The sequence below is a fragment of the Rhineura floridana genome, chromosome 4 (genome assembly GCF_030035675.1).
Source record: "Rhineura floridana isolate rRhiFlo1 chromosome 4, rRhiFlo1.hap2, whole genome shotgun sequence".
NCBI classification, from domain to species: domain Eukaryota; kingdom Metazoa; phylum Chordata; class Lepidosauria; order Squamata; family Rhineuridae; genus Rhineura; species Rhineura floridana.
The window spans coordinates 164,908,906-164,925,958 of record NC_084483.1 but is presented as its reverse complement, the minus strand read 5'-3'; the positions used below and the strand labels follow the sequence as shown (position 1 = coordinate 164,925,958).

At 38.2% G+C, this 17,053-nt stretch overlaps 1 protein-coding gene and 1 pseudogene across 1 annotated transcript in view; one reads left to right on the top strand and one right to left on the bottom strand.

Moving 5' to 3' along the window:
* Window positions 1-17,053, top strand: part of DNAH14 (dynein axonemal heavy chain 14) — a 472,613-nt gene that overhangs the window by 317,810 nt on the left and 137,750 nt on the right. The window contains exons 50-54 of the mRNA XM_061626120.1: window positions 2,650-2,837; window positions 3,691-3,819; window positions 6,738-6,878; window positions 9,961-10,128; window positions 13,417-13,587. Of these exons, the coding sequence (XP_061482104.1) occupies window positions 2,650-2,837; window positions 3,691-3,819; window positions 6,738-6,878; window positions 9,961-10,128; window positions 13,417-13,587 (797 nt within the window). The remainder of the gene's footprint in view (window positions 1-2,649; window positions 2,838-3,690; window positions 3,820-6,737; window positions 6,879-9,960; window positions 10,129-13,416; window positions 13,588-17,053) is intronic.
* LOC133384658 (5S ribosomal RNA) lies at window positions 10,512-10,630 on the bottom strand (annotated as a pseudogene).

The following is a 17,053-nucleotide window of genomic DNA, read 5'->3' as shown; positions in this document are numbered from 1 at the left end:
ATTTTGGTTTCTCTTCAGTTCCTCATTTTCCCACTCTTTGGCCCATTTCCACATCAGTTTGAAATTTTTTAAAGAAGTCCACACAAAAGCAGTGCAAATTTCAAAGGATAGCCGGGTTTCAGTTCCCATATTGGTTTGTAAAATGCAAATTATATAGGTTCACATTATGTGAACTGAAAAAAATTCTCCCACATCCCTAGCTGTGAAAGTCTTTATAGGTCAAAATTAGCACTTTGGGGCTCAGAAATGAATTGAGGTGAAGGTTGAGGGGAGGGGCAAATGTTCTTTTTTTTTTACAGTAATTTTTATTCAAATTTTCATAAAACATAGAAAACAAAATCATAAAACATTCAAAGACAAAAAACAAAACAAAACAAAAATGATTAAACAAAAAAAAATGTTGACTTCCCATTTGTCACATATCAAATCAGTTATAGGTCTACAGTATATAACAATCCTGTCTCTTAAATCATATTATAAAATCACTTTCCTCCAGTAGTTATCTTAATTAATCATCAAATCTCATAAACATTACTTTATTCTTTCCACAAAAAGTCAGAGAGGTTTCAATTCTTTAAGAAATATATCTATCAATTTTTCTCCAAATAAACATGTCAATTAATCCATCTCGTTAATAATTATAATAATCTTATTGTCATAACCATAGTCCAAATAAACATTTCGATTAATCCATCTCATCAGAATCTGTTAGGTCCAATAATTTCAATAGCCATTATTCCATTATCCCTATTAGTTCCATCTTCCATCTTCAATAGTCCTGTTAAGTCCAGTAATTTCAGTGTCCAATCTTCCATTATCAGTATTCCATAATAATCTTGCTGTTGTAGCCATAGTCATATAATAAGAGTCTGATGGGAATTTCCTCTATCCCAAATATTTTCTTGCCATCCATTCTGAATAAGTTGCTGAAATACTGTTGTAAAGTCATATCTGTGTTCTTCTTTTTTACAAAATGCACTGGCTCATCTCTTAAGAGTTTTTCCATTGTCACATGGCTGCAGTTAATTCCATAGATTTTCTCTATATCAAGCTCCATCACATCATTCCAGTCCAAAAGATTATCCAAGCCATTGATAACTTTATCTCTAATATCTTCATTAATTTCTTCAAAGATAACGTTAAATTCCAAACAGTAGATTTTATTTCTAAAATCCATAAACTCCAGATCTTTTTCCAATTCCACATTTGTTCCAATCTCCAGGGCTTGTATCTTCCCTTTATTTTTTCTTTTCTCATCTCTGATCTCATTCTCCTCTCTCACAGGATCCCCTATTTCTTTAAGCTCCTGCGTCATTTTGCTCAGTTCAATTTTCAGCTCCTTACTACCCTGTCGCAGGGTTTGTTTCGTTATCTCAATCTCATCCATTATTTTCTGAAACATAGTTACTTCCAGATTCTCAGCCACTTTCTTGATTGCCATTTTTAAAACCACGAAAACAAAGCAAAACAAAAATAAAGAAGAACCACTTCTTATTTCAGCAACAATTGGGTTAATATTCCAGGCTTGATGACATCACAGTATAAACAGAGCAACCTGCCTTATCTCTCTATGTTCAAGAATGCAAAACAAATTTAGTTCCCAGCATCAAAACAGTTAGTGGCGTCGTGAAGAAGCAGATTCGTCAAAATAAAATAGACCAAAAAGAGAATAGTCCCAGACAATATAATATTCCTCGGAATAGAAATCAGGAATAGAAATCCCTCTTCTGTTTATTATCTTTAGAATGCACTTCCAGGACAGCTTTTTGCGACAGAAACAGAGATAAGCTGTTAATTTCGTGAATAACAGAGAAGAGTTATAGCTCACCCAGAAGTTTTCCAAAGCCGATCAATCTGACAAATCTCCTTTTGCTGCAACAATTTAAACCAAGTAAAAAAAATAATAGAAAGAAGGGTGCTTGCCTGTTAGTCCGTTCTCTCTTTAAAGAAAAGATAAACGTATCGCTTATACAGATAGAGCTTGTTCGGAAGTCCGTCCGGCATTGTTGGCTGGACCTTATCTCATAAATTAATGAAATCCAGTCCTCCCAACAAAAACAGGCTTTTGAGGTTGATCTCTACGTTTCTCCCTGCCCGGGAGAAATTTCATCAGTCAAAAAAAAAAAATGTTCTGACTGATTTATATCTGAATAAGCTTCTTTTGAGGTGGGAGCCCGTCCCAAAAGCAGGCACAAGCGAAGTCACCCTTCCCGGAAGTCCGGGAGGGGCAAATGTTCTGATAAGGGAGCTTATCTTTCAACAAGATGGCCTGATGTTTTCTCTTATTCTTTTTACTTAAAACAAAGCTAAGCTGTTATGCAGAAACATGTATAGAATATATAGTGTGCTCACTTTCAGCTCTAATCTAAAACATTCAGATTAATGATGAACTTCTTCAATTAGGTTGATGTTTAGTAACTTGATATTTAGTAACAGAAAAATGTACTTTATAGATAAAAATGTTAAAACCCTAAATTAAGGATAAAGTTAAAAAAGAAATATCCTTTTAGTAGATATATTATCAAGTAATATATACGACCTGTTAATGCTTTTCATTGGTGAATAGAAATAACATACTGATAGTAGATTAGAATGCTGAGAGAGATGTTTATTGAGCCTCTAGAATTCTAACTGTTAATTTTGTGTAAGTCTCAGTTGTGAGCTCGCCAAGAGAGGAGCCTGATCTGGAAGGATCATATTCAGATAGTGCAACAGATACTATAATTTCTACGCTACAGTTAGGTGCTCATACCACTGCTGCCCAAACAAAGGCTTGGATTCTGCAGAAACTAATACTAAAAAGTAAAGATGTCCTGGGTGCACCAAAATCTAGACAGGTAAGAAATAGGTGAATATCTTTTGTGGAAATATAATGAAAATATAGTGTGAATAATAATTATATATATAGGGGTGTGCACATATCATATTCAGAGCCTGATTTGATGCTTTGGAAAACATCCTACTTCAGTCCAAAGCACACTGGAGAAGCTTTGTGCTTTCTCCCTTCAGTTTTATGCAAAAATTTTAAAAACAGCTATTAGCTTTTTTCCTTTTGAGAGAAGTAAATGAAATTTGCAAAGTAGCTGTTGTACAATGAATGAAGCCTACCAAATGATAGGCAAATAGGTCTAGAGATTTTTGTGCTAGGCAACTTTAAAGGTTTTTAAAAGAAAAAGAATTAACCTTAAAAATGTAAACACTGTGGATAGCCATGCTTTTTCCTTATAACCCCCTCCCCACCCCCACCCTGAGAGCTCTTGTCCTATTCATATATTCCCAGAAGTGTTGTGGTTGACACTTGTCCCCATGTACTCTCAATAACATCTGCAACTTTCATTTATATGAATAAGGTGAAATACCACACTACCAGTGCTTATCCCATTATGAATGTGCCACTTACATAACCACACAATCCACTTTAATCATATGGACAAAGGTTGCAAATGTTATTAGGAGTAGCAAGGGAGCAACTACACACTCCAGACAAAGCAGGCAAAATTTCATCACAGCCAATCATATATTTGGTAAACTATGGGTGTGTAAGTGCATACGTATATGTGCATACAACCCACTAGATCATGGATGTTGAACAATAATAATGAATACCATAGGTAGTAGCTTTACTTCCCACAGTTTTTATTAATACCTTGAGATAATATGCTTCATCTGTGGTAATATTTTTATTCTAAGGTGTTACTGTTTATTGATGATCTGAATGCACCTATACCAGAGGAGTATGGGTCCCAGCCACCACTTGAGCTAATCCGACAGTTTCTAGATCTAGGAGGTTTTTATGACACTAGGCAACTTGTGTGGAAGGTATGTATAATATAGAGCAGATTTCCTTCATTATTCTAAAGAAAATTCCTCCTTCTAAAGAGAGCTTCTGTCTTGCCTGAGCCTAAGTTCTCTGTTGAGGCAATTCCCAGCACCTTTCAAAAAGATGACTAAAACAGAGTGGAATGGTCCTTTACAAAATAAAAGCCCTGTTTCTGCCTAGTGTCATGGGCCCTCATCCCAGCTATGGGGATGCACACTTAAAGGACTCCTGAACATAGAATGGATTTTGCTCTGCAAAGGGTGTCTGAAGCTGTAGTTGTGGCAATTTGAGCATCATGTGCTGCATCTGTACTAGAATATTTATTGTGGGTTTGTCATGCTGAAGAGGGACAGATTCTGGTGAGCTGTATTAGACTTGAAATCCCTCAGGAGAAGGTTTTGAATGGAGACCCTGATGTCCATCAAAGAAGTACTGCACCTGGAGGACTTCTTGTCATCTATAGATCTCAAGGAGACATATCTGCATGTTCCCCACTCACAACACTGGAAGTTCCTGAGGTTCACATATGTGACTCAGTACTTTCAATACTCTGTGATGCCATTCGGGCTAGCCTTACATATCTTCACAAAAATCATGGTTATCTTGGTTGCTCACCTTTGGTTCTGGGGATCCATATTAATCTATATCTGCACAATCTTCTGATTCAATTCAAGCCTTATGACCAGGCTCAGTAGGACCTGCAAGTGACTCTTTCTTGTTTGAAGGAACATGGTTTCCTGGAAAACAAAGAGCAACTACCCAACAACTGCAGAATTGGGGGCATTGCTGGACACCAGGGTTGTTCAGCTCTCATTGTCAGCAGAAAGGGTCCAGAACGGCAAAGCAGCAATGTATTGAGGTCAGCACAATTGGATGTGGTGCATCTGGTGAAAGTCCTTAGCCTTATAGTGTCAACAGGGTCTCCAGATGGGCCTCCTCTCTATAACCTGTGCTTTCAAAATCACAATTGAAGCCCTTGAGTGCCCATCCATCGCTAAATTGTTTCTTAAGGGGACCTTTTCTATTGTGCCCTCCAGTGCATCACGGATTCCCGACCTGGGACTTACCAGAGGTTGGAAAAGTTACTTTTTTGAACTATAACTCCCATCACCCCCAGCCAGCATGGCCACTGGATTGGGCTGATGGGAGTTGTAGTTCAAAAAAGTAACGTTTCCAAGCTCTGGGACTTACACAAAGTGTTGTTTATAAAAAACACCATTTGAGTCTCTGAAGTCTGCTCTTTTCTCCCTCAGATTCTTGCTCCTCATGGTGATTACATTGACAAGTAGTGTCTGAACTAAATGCCCTGTCTATAGCCAAACATCTATTTTTTTTTAATGCAAACAGAATGGTTTAAGAATTGGTCCATCATTTGTACTGAATGTTAATTCTCAATTCCACAGGCATGAGCTTATTCTCTCCACTTTTTGCACAACTCCTTCCCACCATCAGGACAGGATATCGCATTACTTAGATGTGCACAGGGCTCTTAAGGTTTCCATAGCTAGAACTAGTTAATTTAGACAGACTGATACTTTGTATCTTTCAGAGCTTGGAAATGTTACTTTTTTGAACTACAACTCCCATCAGCCCAATCCAGTGTCCATGCTGGCTGGGGCTGATGGGAGTTGTAGTTCAAAAAAGTAACTTTTCCAAGCTCTGGTATCTTTTCATCCCATGACACAAGGCAAAAAGAAAATAATAAAGAGAACCTTTTAGTTCAAATCATCTATCTTATTAAAGATACTTAAAAACAGGCTTTAGGCCTCACATGTAATACAGCAGAGTAGATGGACAATTTGAGGGATAAAGGATTGTTTGGCAACAGTAACCTTTTAAAGGAGTGGGCCTTGATTGACAGGTGGTCGTGGCTGGCCAGCCACAAGGCACATGTCCATCAGGGAGAAAGTTGGACATATTTTGGAAGTTGGAAGATGGGCTATCACAGTGTTAACTGTCCCCAGATTTCTCAATATCTCTGCCAGTTAGAGCCTATTTTGTACTTTGTGTATTCAAGAGGAGACGTGACTTCTCTACCAAGACAGAATGGAGACCACATTACAACCAGGTGTTCCAAAACCCACTCAGGCAGTATGTCTACTCTTGAGATCACATTGCACACGGGATCTTGTGGAGTTTCAAAAGCCAGAGAGACTGAATTTAACCCAGTAAGACCACCTTTGTGAAATCACAGTGATTTTGAGTTGTCTGAGAGACATTCTTAGAAGACAAACAATAAAGAGACTGGAGTGGTGCAGGAATGATGATTCCCAGATAAATAAAGGCAATACTATTGTATTTCCAATCTTGACGAAGAGGTGGTGGTGTTTGCTTGACTCTAGGTGGCTTTGTTACAGTAGAGAGCTTTTTGAGGTTATTTGAAAACTTAGAGGCCTCCATAGCCACTTGATAAGTGAGTCAATGATAAGTGAGTGGAGGAAGCTTAAGTACTAGTGATTCCAAGAAGTCCTATGCCAATAAAAGGTAGATTATTCTCCTGTTTCTTCCCTTTCCACAGTCTCCCTCTCCCCTCCCCGCCATGCTTTTCTCCTTAACTACTCTCTAATACTGGGGAAAAGTCAGCTGAGAGGAACTTGGAGGAGAAGCTATGAGGAGATAAATAGTGGGTGCAGGGAAGGTTTGGCTCTCTTCACCTGTACAGCCCTTTGGCTCTAAAAATCTCTCCCCCGCCTCCATTTTATACATGACTGGGGCAGACCTGGACTGAAACAAATGAATCTGCTGCTATCACAACTGGTTTGGCCTCAGAGTCCCAGAACATGAACCTCTATTTTTGTACGTCATTTGAATATTTATATTAAAAATGTATAGAGTTCATTACCAATCAACCCAAATTAGTAAAACAGTATTTAAAATATTTTGATTCAGTCTTTTATTTCTTGCCTTCCTCTCACAGAATGTCCAGGATATTGCCTTGGTTGCCACTTGTACAACTCCCAGTGAAGGAAGTCATGAGATTAATTCTCGTCTTCTGACACGGTTTTGCATGTTAGTTTTGCCTACAACTTCTTTACAATCTTTGCAACGTATTTTCCAGGTAATAGATATGATAATCCCGGAATCATTTGATAACTTTTTTCTAAAAAATCAAACAACTACCAAAAGTGTCAAAAGAATATGTATAAATAATGTTCCCCTACAGAGTAATCTTCCTAAGAAGTAGAGATATATGAAAATGCCTTAATTCATTCTCACATTCATTCACACTTGCATCTGGTATTTTTTGTTCCACTTCAATTGGTGTATTTTGCACGTCTTCTGTTTTGTCATCCACTGATTCAGAAATATGCATCTTTTCCCCATATATCATAGCAGACAATAGGCATGCATATATCAGCTGTCAACAAATATTTACAAATCAGTTATCTTCTCTGTGTGTTCCCTTTCAAAGTTAATGAATTTCCACAGGGGTAGCCCTGTTAGTCTTCTGTAGCAAGAACAAAGAGTCTTCTGGTCCCTTAAAGGTAAAGTTAATGAAGTATCTAATGGCCCATCACAAAACCATCTATGGATGCAATTCTAACCATACCAACTCAGAAGTAAATCCCATTCAATTCAATTGGGTTTACTCCCAGTGGGATTAGGATTGCAGCCCATTTTACTAATTTAACCAGATAGGATTGCAACCTACCTTGCTCATTTAATCCACATATAAATCATTTATTATTGCAACATTTCATAAATTATGCTTTAAGATAGATTTCTGCATTGAGCAGGGGGTTGGATTTGATAGCTTATAGGCCCATTCCAACTGTACTATTATATGATTCTATGATGCTAAATGCATATTTTATACAGAAAATGGCAATGTGTGTATCTTCTGAAACATAAGATATGTAGCAAGCATGATTTTGTGTTTTAACAGCTTTAAATCCTTTTGGCACCAATGTAATCCTGCCATGTGAAGAGATACAATAAGGAATGATGTGTTCTACTGTGATGGTTTTTAAATTCAATTGAGATTTGACTGGGAGTAGGGCAAGTCACTTTTAAAACAAAAATTTAAAAGCAAGATTTAGGGATGGATGGTCAAAATGAGTAGTGAAATTCAGATGTTTCTTCCCACTTTGACAAAGAGGCTGCAAGAAGTGTAGATAAAGTCTACAGGCAATGAAAGAGATTGCTTCCCGACATATAAAAAAAATGAACAATGCATTTTATTGGTGCTTAAAATTCACAGCACAAAGCAGATTAAGGCTGAAATCCTAACCCCACTTTCCTGGGAGTAAGCCCTGTTGAATTCAGTGGGACTTATTTCTGAGTAGACATGGTTAGGATTGCAGTCTCAGTACATACAGGCAACTTCTAGCTGCAAACATCTACATAGTCAACAAACCAGACTTCAAAAAAAGAAAAACAATGAGGCACCTGTCTTGACAGCAGCAATTATACACCAATGAATGCATCAGTAATGAACATTGCATATCTATTTACATATTTATTTGTTTGAAAAATATTTATAGATCGCCCCGCATAAAAAGTATCAGGGTGGTTTACAACAACAATTTACAAAAAGCATTAAAATAATATGCATAATGTGCACATGGTTTTGTTTTATTTTTTGAGGCAAAAAGCATTTAAGCAAGAGTCTGTCCTGTGATTGGAGTCAAACAGGTGAATGGAAAGAAATCTGTCTAATAGTCTGTTTTCAATAGATTCCTCCAATAGCCCTACTCAGAAGTAATTTTTTGATAGTTGTGTTAATATAGCATATCAGAATTCATAGAGTTAGTGAAAAGGTATTACTTTAGTGCATTTGTAATTTAAGGGCACAATGTACAAAAGTGTTCCACTGCATCTTATAGCCTCTAGCCAGTGCTTACAGCTGAGCTTCATCATGCTTACTTTGACTTGCTTTGGATAGAACAATAGCAGTAATACTAACCAGTGGCACCAATTAAAGAATTCCTTGAAATGCAAATAACAGATCTGGAGAGTAAATTTTTGTAAGGACTGCAGCAGAGTGAAGAGTTAAACTTCCCTGACCCCAAGGCTGTTCATGTTTCCCAGGCTGTGTTATTTAGATTTTTTAAATGTACAAATTAATTGCATTCACACACTTAATGTCATGTTTAGTTTGTGCCTAAGAGAACTTTCACAAATCAGATGTAAAGTTATTTGGGTCTGCTGTTCAAAGGGTGTAGGGGAGTAAAACATTCCACTGCTGAGCCTAAAATTGCTCTTTGGATTCCAGCCATTTAGCTTCTTGTACAGTAGGGCCCCACTCATACAGCAGGTTAGGTTCCAGACCCCCGCTGGAAAGCGAAAACTGCTGGAACCTAACCCGTTGATTGCACCAGAGGAGGAGAAGATCAGATCTTCCCCTCCTCAGGCGCAATCAGCTTGAGCGGGAGTCCTGATTGTCCTGCTGGTGCCGTATTAACGGAACACCGAAAAGCAGGGCACCAAGAAGTGGGGCCCTACTGTAGCAATCCCTACAGCTGCTATATTTGATACTCTTCCCAGTGACACTTATGTCAAAGTGCTGGCTTTATGGCACTGTGTGTACTAGGGTTGCCAGGCTCAGGGCCTGAGACTGTTCCTGTATCTTTAGGAGAAGAGAAAGTCAGCCAAGTGCAGGTGTTCTTGCAACACTGTAATGGGAAAAACCAGAAGAGGGAATTCTCCCTTCCCCCTGAACAACTTTTAAAGATACAGAAGACCTCTTGGTTGCCAGGCCAGGCCTCCAAGAGGTCTTCTGTATCTTTAAAAGATGTGCAGGGGGAAGGGAGAATTCCACCTTGTGGTTTTTCCCATTACAGTGTTGCAAGAACACCTGCACTTGGCTGACTTTCTCTTCTCCTAAAGATACAGGATCAGTCTCAGGCCCTAAACCTGGCAACCCTAGTGTGTACAGCCCTGGGTGCAGGATGTGATTGCTTTATTTAACTCCATGGAGCATCCTTTTCAGCATATTTGAGAGTACTAATATCCCAAAATAAAGTTGCATAATAAATAAAGTTGTATATTAAATAAATTTGTAAAAATAGAGTTGTATAATAAAGGATTAACTTCATCATGAACTTAGTAATAAAATATAAACATACTTCATAATTTGGCATATATTTATTATTTAAAGAAAGCATTTTGTTAAGAGTTACATGTTTTGTTTCTTGTAGGTGCGGCTAGGAACATACTTTTACATCAACAGATTCTTGGTTGAAGTTCAGAAATGCAAGGACTATTTAACATGCTCCTCTATTGCTCTGTACTATAGAATGCTCCACAAAGTGCGCCCCACTCCAGCTAAATGCCATTACACATTTAATCTGCGAGATCTTTTCAAGGTCTGTTAAGATAAGAAGATGTTGAGGCTTATCATAAGGATGCTTTACGGTTGTTCAAAATGTATCCATTAACACTTTCAGCAGTTTCTTTCATTAATAGACTTGAAATATTGCTGAATAAGCTTGAGATACCAAACAGCTGTTATTTGATGAATTGAGTTAACTGAAGCTATTTTGTGAAAATTAATTATAAATGATTAATTGTATTGTTTGTTGTAGATGCATCCTTTTCAAGGCATTGTTATACTTTTGATTAATTTTCTGTTGTTGTTATATGCCTTCAAGTCGATTAGGACTTATGGCGACCCTATGAATCTTTTTGGATATATTCATAGGGTTTTCATGGTAAGAGATATTCAGTGGGTTACCATTGCCTTCCTCTAAGCCTACAGTACCCGGTATTCGCAGGCAGTTTCCCATCCAAGTACTAATCAGGCCTGACCCTGCTTAGCTTCCAAGATCATAAGAGATCAGGCTTGTTAAGGGTAGTATGTCCGTAGACCTTTTGGTTAATAGTGATTATCTAATTCAAGGTTTGGTTTGGTTTCTGGTGGAAGGAAAGTTTGAATTCACTATCTTTTAGCATTTTTTAAATCAACAAAATTTAGTGGAGCAGCTATTTATTTTATTAAATTTATATCCTACCCTTTCTCCTAAAAGAAGCCCAGGACAGCAAACAGATCACTAAAACATTTTTAAAACAAAACATCTTTAAAACAAAGCATCTTAAAACATACTTGAAGTGTAGGTGCCACAACACTAAAGATCTGCTTCCTGCGTTGTGCAGAACATACTTTCTGATAAGATGATATCTGCAGAAGGCCCTCACCTGTAGAGCTCAGTGAATGACTGGATGTATAAGGGCTGAGATGATCTTTCAGGTTCACACACAGGTTATTTTCTCATAAAGGACCAAGCCATACTAGATCCAAACTCACAGTGCAATCTTACATGTGTCTACCCTTAAATCTCACTCAGTTCAATGGAGCTTCTTCAAAGTAAGTAGATATAGGATTGCAGCCTCATTTTGTTTGCTATTTATTTGGATTTTTTATCTCACTCTGTCCAAGAGTCTTAGGCTAGGTATCATAGCCACACCTTTATGAGCTCTACAAGGAACACATTTATTTATATAGTGGGTGGATGATCTCCAATGTTAGTCATACTCATGACCCACTGAAATCAATTATTTCAATAGCACTACCCTGACTAATGTTAGATATCACCCTATATCTGGCATCTTCAACATGAGGATAGCTAACAGTGTAGTAAGAAACTAAAAGTACAATATAATAATACTAATAATATAAAGCATACAATCTAATACAACAAATTAAAACAACAAACTAAAGCAGCAAAATCCCATTCGAATAGACAGTAAACTCACACTGCTCTAAGTTTAACATGTTTACATTAGCAGTTCTTAAAAGGCCAGGAGGGAAGCAATGTTTTTGCCTGGTGCCTACATGATAGTAACCAGGTCTCCAGATAGGCTTCCTTTGGGCGAGCAGTCCAGTGATGAGGAGCCACCACAGAAAAGGCTCTCTGTCCAGTCACCACTAGCTGCATTTGAAATGGCTGGGCACCAGGACATCTCAATGCTCCATATGATCTATTTATTCAGCATTGTACAAAACGTTTGGGCTGGTTAGACTATGTCCAGTCTTTATTGAGCATTTGTTTTTATTTGTTTACAGTGTGGTCATATGACAATGAGCATTCATCCTGCATCCTCATTTGCTTGCAGGGTGTCTATACATCTTCCCCTTACTTTCATCCCACACTTTTCAATGTATTTTCCTATCACTTTCCAAGCTGGTTTTTAAAAAATTGATTTGCTGCATTAGGGCAACAAAGTGCTTTAATCCACTTTAAATGTGCAAAACTATATGCTTGAATCCCTTCCATATAATGTTGACAGTCTGGAGGCACCCTTAGTGGATGGGCAGATTGATAAGAGAGAAGACTGTCCAACAGTCTAAACAAGCAGAGACATATGTAGAAAATTTACTATTGAAGTGCAATTGGTAAAGATTCACTGGCAATTGCTCCTTCATACATTAGTGGCAATGCCGGCACCAGCCATGAATGGGCCCTCAGGCACAGGATCATGATGTTCCTCAACACCCCCTCAATGCAGTTGGTGTAGGCTTTAATAGGCCCAGCATTCTCTGTCACAACATCAGTATGCTAGTGTGCTGTGTGTGTACGCCTGCCACCACCCAAGATGATGGCAGGGGCGTCAACCCCTAAAAACCATCTTGGGTGGTGTCAGGCATGCACATGCAGTGTGCTGACACAGCAATGTGGGAGGTGGGGTGGCTGGACCTATTTAAGCCTGCACCAGCTGCAGCGGGTGTTGCCTGGGAGGATGGAGCAAATTGTTGGAAGATTCACTTCAATCAATGCATTGGTTTGCTGTGTGCTCTGAATCTATTGACCATTAGGGGCAATATAGTTAGTCAGTTGAAAGGGCCCCTGCTTGAATTCTCTCCTTGTTACATTCCTCAGGTTTAAGCATGCCTCCGGTTAGACTGATATTCTCAGGGCTATCATCACTTCCAGATCATCCTCCTTCTTCCCGCATTTCTCTCCCTCCCTCTCTCCCTCCCTCCCTCCCTTTTGAATACAGCTAGTGTAGATTATTAGGCTTTCCTATCCACATGTACTTTCTTTAAAAAAAGAGTTTATTTTTGTTTAAGATAAGCACCACTCTCTTTCATATTCTTTTTATATCTCCAATAAACTCTGCTGCATAAAGCAATTCTCTTCACAAATCACACCCTGCAACTCAATGCTGGCATGGATTGTGGAGGGGAAGCGCCACCCTCCCAGCCTATACATGTAGGAGGGGCCCTTCTGATCTGTAGGGGCCTTTCTGAGCCTCAGGGGCCCTTAGGCACCAGGCCTGATTAGTGGTCTTCATTAGTTTATTAGTGAACATATGCCATGTAAAATGGGAGTTGCACTCAAGCTGTACTCTGGCTGAAGTCTTTTTTCTGCCACAACCTTGGTCTGAAATTCCTTCATAAGGTCTTTCTATAGTCTGACAATGGAAATATTATTTATTTATTTATTTATTTGCTGAAATTTATACCCTGCCCTTCAATGGCCAATGGCCAGAGCAGCTTGCAAAAAAAAAATCAACATATATAAAACAACAATAAAACAGCATAGTACCATGTAGAATTCAAATTAAGAAAAATGGACAGCAGTTTAAAAAATTTAAAATTTAATGTGAATCAAGCTTTGAACCAAAAAGTTACTTTCTCTTGAAATCATTATCAGGTACTTGAAGGATTGCTGCAAGCTCACAAGTCTGTCATTGTCTCAAAAGAAACAACAGCATTGTTCTTTGTGCATGAATCTACCCGAGTTTTCCATGATCGTCTGATTGACTCTGCAGAACGAGAGATTTTCTTTCAATTTCTTTCAAATGAGGTCAATAACTATTTCAAAGTAAGTCTGTTTTTGTATGTGTATGCCATTGCTTATTGCGTGTTTTACAATGAATGCTTTCATATATTTTTAAAATTCATTTGCTTGTTTAACATCCCACTTCTAACATAATAGATAATTAAGGTGGCTTACCATATTTCCAATAAAAGAATAATAAAAATACACAACACAACTGCAAATAAATACAACAGCTAAGAGTACTTCAGCACCATCAGCCTATCTTAAGACTTTTAAAAATAATCTTATTTATAAATAGAATGAGAAGTTTGTTTTGAAACAGTCGATGTCTTTCCATAATTCAGCCACGTTATGGCATTGTGAACTCGTCTAACACATGCTTTATGGCTGTATGGCATTTCCATTGACATACAAGTGCGATCTTCACCCATAGGCAGTATGTACTCACTGTACTTCCATGAAATGATTCAAGATGTCAGCATCCACAAGAGACATCTTTGATGGAAGTTTAAGAACACAACTAGATGTAATGTGATAGATCCATGATTAGGATTTCTTGCTCTTTAAACAGTAACAGCATTTGGGAGGACGAGACTGAATTGGATTGGGACTATGGTGCTGGGGAAGGGGGTATAATAATTTTACCTGTATCTAATTGCAGCTGGGGGGATTTTAATCAAGAAACCCCTGGGGAAAATAATTAACCCCCATTCCATAATCCTGATTTGGGAAACCCCAGTGGTATCATTATTTTTTTAAGGAGATCCTGTTCACAGATCTCCTACATCACATCACACAAGATAAGGTTTTGAAGGGTTCCAGATGTACAAACAACAGTTTATGCTATAACTGAGAAGTTGAAGTGTCTCACCCTTTTTTGAGAGATCCCCAAGAATACCAGACTCAAAAATCTGAGTTTGCCTATATCTCAGTCCTCTATCACCTCTGCTCTGTCCCTGAGTTCAGATTCTTCATGAACTGAACTACTTTGGTAATGACAATCAGGTCCTAAGCTTGGCTTTGACACTGCATTAGGTATCTCAATTTTAGATTCCACCCGAAAAACAAACTTGTCCATAGTACAAGTTTAGGGAAGAGTAGAGAGAAAAATAACATTTTAGGGTGTGTTTGTTAAATCCTCCTGGAGGGCCACTCATGCTCTTCATCCTGACTTTTAGATTTTCCTATTGGACAATCAAGGGAAAACCTTTTAACAGGTTGATATAAAGGACTAACTAAGCAACTGAAAGTAATTGTGGAAAGCAGTTGGAATTTTTTTTCTGGTTGCTGGATTGATTTTTCTGCCCAGAAACCTTGAAAAGCCCTCATGCTGTGCTGCAGACATTGAGAAAATCAGAAATTAGGCCTAACTCACAGCCTAGGTGGCCATCTAGCCAGCTAACTAACTGTAGTGCACACAACAGTGTTTCTATTTCTCTAGAGCTGTTTTATTCCTTTACCATCAAGTATTCAAGAAAACAAAGAAAAAAGAGCCACTGTGATTGTATAGTGAGTGCTTCAAAAGAGTAAAGGGTAACTTAGGGTAAAAAAATGACCTGAAAACAGGTCACTAAGTTATCTCTTTATTTCACCCTTTAGCAATAAGCACCCAACCTTGCTCTACATAATAACTGCAGAATTAACAAACTCTTACCTCTTATTGCAGGCAAACATGCTTCTTTATTGCTGGCTGTGTAAAGAACACAACTGAAACTGAAACTGAAAAGCAGAGCAAAGAAAAGTCAAAGGGATGGAGTCTAACTCCAGCCCATAATACAAAGTTCTAATATTTATTTATTTATTATTTAATTTATATCCTGCCTTTCCTCCCAGCAGGAGCCCAGGGCGGCAAACAAAGGCACTAAAAACACTTTAAAACATCATAAAAACAGACTTTAAAATACATTAAAACAAAACATCTTTAAAAACATTTTTTTAAAAAACTTTGAAGACATCTTAAAAAAGAAAAAAAGAGTTAAAAATCTTCAAGGGTCATGTTACTATAGAGGCTGATTGTTTCAGGATCACTTAAGTGATAGGGTAATTGTGATAATGAAAAATCCATCCTCAGTCAGGAAAAGTCTGGAACGAGCAGACTTTGGGGGGCTCTCCCATATGAGGCTTTTGTTGTGTACTCACCCTGCCTTATTTACTGAATTTTTCAGAGGGTCCTATTCTTAAATTCCTCCTGTTCTTAAAACAAGCTGTTTAAAGTCAGATTTCCACCCCAAAAATCCTAGGGAGGGTGAAACACAGGTCTAGGGGCAGTCCCCCCCCCCAGCTGCAGGGCTGCTTTAGCCCCCTTTTAATTCTACATGGAAAAGGAGCCCTCTGATCTGGAGGTACATATGTAGCATCTTCTTCACAGAATGACAGGAATTCATGGTAAAAAAAATCCTTTGCACAAAACCACATTTAGCCAATCATTCTCAGCTCTCTATCTCTGTCTCCTAACCCCTAATACTTTTTTGGGGGGGACCCTTAATTTTTTACAATGAGAAAACTGTTATGCTAGTATAATTATCATTATGATTTGTTTAAAATAGCAAAGAAGGAAGCTAGCAAGTCAACAGGTACAAGTTGCTTCCTCTGTTGCTATGAACACATGTTCTGATGAACAAGTAACTACAAACAGGGGACAAAAACAAATGGGCCAAGTATACGCACAACTTCTTCTAATTTTTAATTGTATTTTTATCCTACCTTTCCTTCTCAAGGAAAGTCCTCAAGGCAGCTTAACATGATCCTATTCCTCTCCCTACCGCACACCAACCCTGTGGTATAGGAGAGGCTGATAGAAAGTGACTGGCCCAGGGTCACCCAGTGAGCTTCATTGCTGAGGAAGGATCTGAGCCCTGGTCTCTCTATTCCAAATCCAGCACTCTACTCACTACACCACATTGGCTGTCTTTTTAAAAGATGGATCATTTGTCCTTTTCTAGCTGATTATGAACAATTCTTGCACAGAAGACTCCTCTAATTCTCTCCAGTCTTTTCTTTCTTTTTGTTCCCCCGAAAGACAGTAGGGAGCACCTTTTTCTTGTTTTCTTTTCTTTCCCCCAATCTGAGGAATAGGGAAAAAAGCACAGAGATCTGTGGCCTTAGGCCACGTTTCTGCTTTGAGAAAGGCAGAATGAGACCCTGATCCCACCATTTTCCCCACCAGTACCTTCCACGCTCCCTCATTCCCTGAGAGGTCATATTCCATAACTAAAAGAATGGGCATTGTACATAAATCCACTAGGTTGCTCCCCTACAAGCACTGGAGCACTGGTAGTATTCTGGCTGCAGAATGAAACTGAATGTGCACTGTAATGGGGCAGGAAAATCTTAATTAACATTTGAACAATTGCTCAGAACTTCAACAAAAATGAACTTCACCAAATCTTCTTCAATAATAAAGCACATCAGTTTTCACCAAAATTTGAAGAAATATATATGCCTGTTGGAAAAAAATGGAGTTAAACTTAAAAGTATAAATATATCAGTTTTCAATACTTTAACTTGC